Here is a 7726-nt window from a genome sequence, read left to right on the forward strand (position 1 = left end):
AAGGGTAGGAAAGGAAAAGCAGAACATGCGGTAGCCTTCTGTCAGAAAAAAGCAAATAAAATAAAATAAAAGTTGAAAGAAAAAAAGGAAAAAATTAAAGGAAACCCTGATTGATTCCTGAAATGAATAAAATCTACTGATACACAGTAAAAGTAGAACATTAAAAAGAACTCAAAAATTAGTCCTCAGAAGCTATTCCAAAGTAAATCTGGAGCATATTATCTTAGAGGAAGGCAAGAAAAGCCCACCTTCCCATGCTCCAGGTCTGACCCAAAGAAGTGGGGTCTCTAGAAAGACTGCAACTGCGTTCACTATGGGATTCTCCAAGGCTAAGAATGGTGTTTGCAAGGACAGCCACAAAGACATTGTCAAGAAAGACTCCATGAACTTGAGTTTAACATTGCAGTCTAATGACATACTGCAATGTAAATTAAGGTAGTAGGCATCTTGGTATGACAATCTTTTCCATGATGAACAAACCAGCCAGACTAGCAGACAAGCAGATTAAACCAGGAAGTTCCTGCAGCAGCACTCAGCTCACAGTAAGCTCTGTGATGGGGCTTTAGTTTGGCTCCCCTTACTGTGGAGCTGGAGTATACCCCACTTCTCATTTGGTCTGCACTCCTTTGTTTCCCATCCACAAGAGCCAGAGATGGAGGTAGAATGAGAAGCCAGATTTGGAAGATTTGGAAGATTCGGAAGCAGGGAAGTTCTCCTGGGTCCTATAGAACAGAATAGCCTTTGCCATAGCATACTTTAGTTCAGACTATACTGATCTATGGCAAAATTTCACGTTAGTACTGACAGAACAAAATTAATCTGTGGTTATTTCAGCACTGAGACACTAAAGTGATAAGCACTGAATAAATGTCAATTACACCCAGTCAGACTGAGGGAGTGGGATGGAATCGCTGCATGTTGCGCCATAAAAGGTGGTACATGAATCTGAGAGAGCTGCAAACTGATTTTTACTCTGGACAGTTGTTCACCGGACCCAAGCTGCAAAAATAACACCCAGTGGAGTGAGTATGGCTTGCTGCTCTCTAGAAATCAGCTCTGTTCCTGGTGCTGTCAGTCAAAAGTGAGAATCTGAACCACAACAGCACAAGGTGTTTGGGATTTAGAAACAAAGACCAAAGAAGAAATAAATTTTTAAAAGCATTTGAGAACAAAGGGAGGGAGGGGATGAGGGAATATGTGATTCATTGAATCAGAACTGCAATGCTGAAATAGCAAAAAGGGAACTCCTCATTGAAGTACCCTGGAGCAGACTCAGCAGCAGGCAATTCTCTTGCAGCAACAGCATGTAGCAGAGTGTTTTATTTTGCCACATGCAAAGAAAGCTGCAAGAGGCATGCTTTTGAAGGCTTAAAATTCTGGGCTCAGATTTTCTGCCACAGACTGGGATAAATCAGAAGCAATGCTGAGCAGACAGAAAAGCCCACCATCTATTCCAGTGCAAGAAATGCAGACAGCCCTTTTCTGTTTCCTACTGAAATTCCAAGTCCAGTTTACTTTAACCCAACATGCAAGTAAGTGGCCCATAAATGCAAAGTGCAAGCAGAGCAAGTTACCTGTAAAATATATTGGGTGAGATCAACTGCCTCTTTCTTCTCATGAAGAAGTAAGGTCTCTTTATCTTTCACTGTGATGATATTAACCTCTCCACGTCTCTCCTCTCTTTGGCCCAGAGGACGTTTTCGGACACACACTCTGATTTTTTCACTCTCTGTCCACGGAGTCTCTTTCTCAGAAGTACTGGATCTACAACAATATTGTAAGTTTGCATTTTGAAATCAGATAACTAGAAAACCTAAAACATGAACTAAGTTGGTTTGTTTATCAGATAGAAGCTTATGTCTTTAAATGTTTATCAGGAAGTCTCTCATTGTTTTGAGGTGGTGTTTCTGCTGTTTTTTGTTTTTTGTTTTTTTTGCTAAATAGTGTAATACCACTTGTGCATTTCTGTTTAAAAACAGTTGTGCTTATACAGCTGCATTCCTGAGCTTGTTGCTGGACTGGCATATTTTCAGGTGCCCACAAACTTATGATTCAAGTTGGCATAACATACAAATTAACTTAATGAAATTTAATTTTGCTGAAATTATTTGCAGTCATGCATAGTCATTTAATTATAGATAAAGTATGATCAGATCTTGGAAGAAAACAATACCATATTTAGTTGCTTTTCCTCTTATAATTACTTTCGCTCCTTTTTAGGCTGTCAAACAGGTTACAAGTATATGACGTAAATTAGGAAACAAGACAGTGTCACCAAGCTCTTACTAAGCTGAAAGTCAATTTGAAACATCTCTTCATTATTTCCTCTTTGGTCTTATGTCGTTTTCTTTTTTTTTTAATCATAAAAAATATGCAGCTTCAAACCATGGCAAAGTTATGCTCTTGTGTTTCAACAAGTCCATTTTAGATCCCTTCAAGACACCTTAGGACCATGAAGTCATTTAGTGTTTCACTGATTAATCTGCTGCTGAAATCATTTTGCAATGCAGCATATGGAATATGCCTGAATTCAACCAAAATGTAGTCAATCTGACTTAAGACTTTTTCAAGGCGTCTTCAGACAAGTGAGTTTTGATTTTCAGCCTGGACCAGAACATCTACTTACTAGAAAAAGATAATTTCAACTGAGGGTCAAGTTGCTCAAAAACAGTATTTCTGCCATGCTACCCAAATGCTTTTCCAAAATCTTTTAATGTAGCAATTCAAAACTAACATATATTAGCTGCCTGTTAAATTAAAACAAAAAACACAGCAAGAGTACAAGTTACTCAATATCTAATTGCAGCTATAAGCTTGTAGTATCATCATTCCTGTTGCCTTGCACAATTTCCAAGAAGCATGTAAATCAGAAATATAAATCTTAAGATATGGTCTTCAAAGATTACTCACAAGCAATCTTTATTGTGACTGGAATCCCATTAATTTTGGTACAGCTTTCCTATGCAGACCAGGATCAAGCCCTATATTTAGATGGAAAATTCTCTCCCCTGAAAAGAAAGGCCATGACCACTTGAAATAAAATGCTTCAAAATTTAGTGTGAGCTTATGGATATCCCTGGGCAACAGCTGTTGTCCATCAATGATCAGAGGCTCTGAAGTTTGTTCAATCAAATGATCAGAGGCTGAATTTGGTGACGTAAAGAAGGAGACTTCCTTCTTCCTAAAAGCTTGAAAGGGAAAGGACTGATAATAAGATATGGAGAATGGTAACCATGAAAGCTTGGAGGATCTGTTTTTAAGAGTATAAGCATAGACTCCTTCTATGAGGCATATTTAATTGAGTGCATTTTGTATGGGAACAGAACACAATTTTATATACCGGACCTCAAGTTTCTGTTCACGTTTCTTAAATAGAAATTGCATTTTACAACTTAAAAAAAAATCATTACAAAAAAAAGAATCTCAAAAGAGATCATTAGAAACCTGATTAAACAATAGCTCAGAAGAACAACTGTGTCCTCTTTGCTACAATCAAGATCAAGCCTGCCATTAGGCAAGTGGAAAATACAGTTAAGCATATTATAAGAGCTCTTTATCTTTCTGCCATTCAAAATCATTTCTGACTTTTTTTTTTACAGATGATACTAGATTAGCCTTCAGAGTGGTTAAATCACAAGGTGACACGGGAATTGATTCAGTGAAGGAGCTGGGCACTTGTAAAGCAGGAATCAGATAACCAAGAATCAGCAGACTGGCCCCAGGCCTGGAATGCAGAATATGCACTCTGGTCAAAGCAGGAGAAAGAAACTCAGGCATGTCAAAGAAGATATAGAAAGCCCACAAGATGAGCTTCAACTACTAGTCAGAGAAGAATGTGCTTAAGAAAAAAAGAAAAAGAGAAGAAAGACAATTGAGATCATGGCTGTATCATGGGATTGAAAACCTTGGACTTCTTTAGCTGAACCATTAGAACTTACATTTTTATCATGTCTTACTTGCTAGCACTATGAATCCTGCTCTCTCTGTTGCTCTGTGGCTCAGCTTCCAGAGAAGACAGAGAAAACACTACGATGGCTGATACATTTAGGAGGTTAGCACACACCTTTGGAAGGTGGGAATGGAAGGAATTACTTCCTTCCAGTTAAGAGGAAGAAACTTTTCTTACTACCTTATTGCTTAACCACTGTGGAAACAGCATCTATCTCTTCCAGCTGTGTGCACATTCCAGAGAAGTTGTAACCAACACCCTGTCCACATATCTGTCGCCTTCGCAGACCAAGCTTCAGCCTCATACAGCTGCCTCTCACCTTCCTAATGTATGCAAATCTTTACAGATGTAGAGAACTCCATGCTCCCACTCCCACCTTCTTTCTATTGCACTTCCACAAGCCAGACCCATAACTCCAAGCTCTTGCACACTGCATCACTCAGCATGAGTTCATCAGCACATTTTCTGTACACAATGGATACAGTAATCATCTCTACATCAGCGACTACTTCTTACTGAATAGACATCCTTTTTGAAGAAGCTCATGAACTACTACTTGTATGCTTCCTGAATCTGGGAACTTCTGCACAAAGTTATCATTTCCAACGTAAGCACTGTAATAAACCTGGCAATTTCTTCATTGCTACAGAAAAAGCCTGCCACAGCTGCATTGCAGAAACCATATTCTGGCAGCACATCTGCAGGGAGGCACATTCTCTGTTTGCCAAACCAGGATCTTCAGGAGGCTAGCTGCAGAAACAGCCAGTGCCTGGATCCCAGCCAGGTTGCAAGCAGAAGCCTGAGGGTGCGCTGAATAGCACACATAGTATGTCTCTGGGCTTCTAAATAATCAAACCTGGGTGACATCTACCAAGTTTGAATGTTTTAAAATATAGCGCCAGCTTATTCAGACTTTTTTAGATTCCAGTTTTTGACTTGGGCAATCAATTTAGACTGTGCCTGAGAGTAAGCCAACAAAAGCTATTTTGTGCTTTAAATATGTTTCCAGGATAATTTACCAAGGATTCAAGATAGCTGTAGCCTCTGTTAGCAAACACTGGGAAATGTATGAATGCTACAGATCAACTTTCAAGGAGCAGCTGCAAAGCATGCCTCTCACCAGCATGTCTATTGTGCTCCAATTATATTCATTGTTTCTTTTTAAAGCTCCAATTCAGAAACTTATTTATAAACAATTAGAGCTATCACAGCATGCATCATTTATACTGGGAAAAACTGGACAAACTTACTAAGAGGAAACATATTATTTTGGAAAAACGGAGTTTTGCAAAATTGTCCTGTGGGGGGGAAAAGAAAAGACGACTTGTCAAAACACCAAGAGAAAAAAACCTTACATCCTGAAGGATAATGAAGATTATTCTTAGACAGTCTTGGTGAGTAGCAGCTGGTGAATTCAACTGATTCCTTCTAACAGACTTGGAGACTCTTACGTGCTTATTAATATCCCTCTTTTCTATATTTTATATTGCTCTGTACAAATTCTGTAGTGTTAGTATTACTTGTTTGGAAGTCAGGAAGACAAACTCCCTAGAGAGGAATTAATTACTTGAAATAATGTAAAACAAAGGTACCTGATCATTACCTGATATAGGAATGAGGTAGTCCATAATTATACCCTGAAATATGAGTTACTCTCTGTATGATGGGAGTTTCAGAATCCCCCAGGAGAGGAACAATATCATCAGAAATTGCTGCACAGTTCAGTTCAGTTTTTGTGTATATTCCAGCACTATTTACATCTCTTACAGTTAATCTGGTCAGGTCTGAATCATGTGGTTGAATGCGTCCAAGCATGTCCACGAGACTATTCTTCTCTTCCTTGGCAATGAAATCAGATGAACCATATGACTCTGATTCTGACTCTTTAATTGTGCCATTGTTCTCCTCGAGGAAGGACTCAAAACGCAGCTGTCTGCGGGGACCTGGTCTGGTCACCTGAGGTTGAATGAAAAGGCCACTTGGTTGAAAATCCTGCTTGCTTAAGTCTCTTACAGCTTCTTCTTCTTGCATAATTTTGATTATTCTAATGAGCTGAAAGAGTCGTTTGCGATCATTCATGTCATGAACCCCCAGTTTGGTATAATCTTTCATGGAAATCTTGGCAAGCTCATCAATCTTCTGCAGACCAAAGGCAGCAAAATGAGGATAATATTTTTCAAGCTCTGCCTCACAAAGACATTCATAAAGGCAAGATGCCATCTTCAAGATCAAGCCTACAAGAAATCAAACAAGACAAATACTCAAGTTATATGAAACATCCTGGCAAAGACATTAATGAAGAGAGAAAACATTTCTGCATATAACATTACCTCAAGTTAGGCTAGAAGATTGTTCTGCTGCTAGTCACTATATTTTGGTCTGCCAAACACTGTGGAATATGGCAATACTAAAACTAAATACGAAGCAAATATTTTACCTCTGAAAATGTATTTTAAAATTATACCAATATACAATAATGGGTAGGAAATGCATAGTGCAGTGTTACTTACTGCTGCAAAGTTCCTATACGCCTGATGCCTACTTGGTGAATGCCAGAGCTACTGAAACCCTGTCCTCAAGCTACAGTATGTAAAATGCCTAATTTTAGATACTCAATTTAATATCAGCGCATGTGGTGTAATGTGGTTCAGCTATCACTGGTTAAGTAACCAAAGGAGAAAAAACTGCATTTGTCCTCACCTCAAGTTGATAAATGAAGACTTACTGATTAGCTACTATGAAGTTACAGTTTTGTTGTGTAACTTTCTTTTGGAAGTCATTAATCTTGTGAGCATTTCTGGGTATTTTGGACAGAATAGGCAAAATATTATGTGAAATCTGAAACACAGAATTTCTCTAAATCTATAAATGTTACTGGAATGCCATAGCTGCATTCTTGGGAAACCCAAAAAAGCAACAGGCATCACTGAAAGGTATGCCAAAAAACCATCAGCTCCCTAGCAATACATTGTGCAGCTGTCTGCATCCATTCCCTTTTTATTTGTTGCATAAAAAGGGAAAAGAATAGCACTTCCACTATCTGTTCCTCGCTGCTTTCTTTCTCTTTTGTTGAGTCTAAGATCTTAGCATGTACAAGTCTTTCTCATGTTAGCAAGTTCCAGTAACATTCAACAAAACCAAGCTGTCCAAGATTAAGTCTTTTTCTCTCTAACTCAGAAGCAACAAGCTTCAAGACAGAACAATCATGTGGAGGTGGACTTATTTAATACACATGCTATGTGACTCTGAATCTTGAGGTAAAGCCAGAGTCACTGTCCAGATTATTGGATTCTTGTAGGGGGAAATTAAAACTGACAGAGAGGACAGCAAGCCTAAAGATTGTAGATTCTAACAGTGACAAATACAAAGTTTTTTACAGACACTCACAATTTTCCACATTCTCTAGTAGATAAAATTACCAAAGAAGTTTCAGACTTCATTTCAAGGGGAGTCATATCTTTGAAAAGCTCCTATCTCACATAAGTTCCAAATACAAAAGCTGCAACAGCACTACCATGGGAAACCTCTTTTCTTTCATGAAATGAGCAACTATAACACAAAAGTGAGATACCAGCCTGTTAAAGATTAAAACAATTCAGCAGCTTTGTCTATTCTCATTTTTGTATCCTAGATTTTACTTAAAACTTTATATGTGCTTAGTTTAGGTTAAGTATAAACAGAGTGGCCAAATAACAGAGATCTATTTCTCTGTTAACCTCTATTTGAATGACAGTTTTAAGGGGAAAAAAAGGAAGGGGGAATGGGAGACGCTTCACA

The 7726-nt window shown here is 38.4% G+C and overlaps 1 protein-coding gene across 3 annotated transcripts in view; it reads right to left on the reverse strand.

Annotated features, from left to right (window-relative positions):
- The window catches only part of KIF24 (kinesin family member 24), a 33449-nt gene that overhangs the window by 21128 nt on the left and 4595 nt on the right, over positions 1 to 7726 (reverse strand). For 2 of the 3 annotated variants that reach the window (XM_010728354.3, XM_010728353.3), the window contains 2 exons: positions 5553 to 6183; positions 1575 to 1764 (listed from right to left, as the gene is read on the reverse strand). In XM_010728354.3, the coding sequence (XP_010726656.1) occupies positions 1575 to 1764; positions 5553 to 6169 (807 nt within the window). In that variant the 5' untranslated portion in view covers positions 6170 to 6183. Of the gene's footprint in view, positions 1 to 1574; positions 1765 to 5552; positions 6184 to 6459; positions 7506 to 7726 lie in introns of those variants that run through there. The other variant, XM_010728355.3, reaches the window with a different exon arrangement.

This window comes from Meleagris gallopavo, unplaced genomic scaffold (genome assembly GCF_000146605.3).
Source record: "Meleagris gallopavo isolate NT-WF06-2002-E0010 breed Aviagen turkey brand Nicholas breeding stock unplaced genomic scaffold, Turkey_5.1 ChrUn_random_7180001957424, whole genome shotgun sequence".
In the NCBI taxonomy this organism is placed as follows: Eukaryota; Metazoa; Chordata; class Aves; order Galliformes; family Phasianidae; genus Meleagris; species Meleagris gallopavo.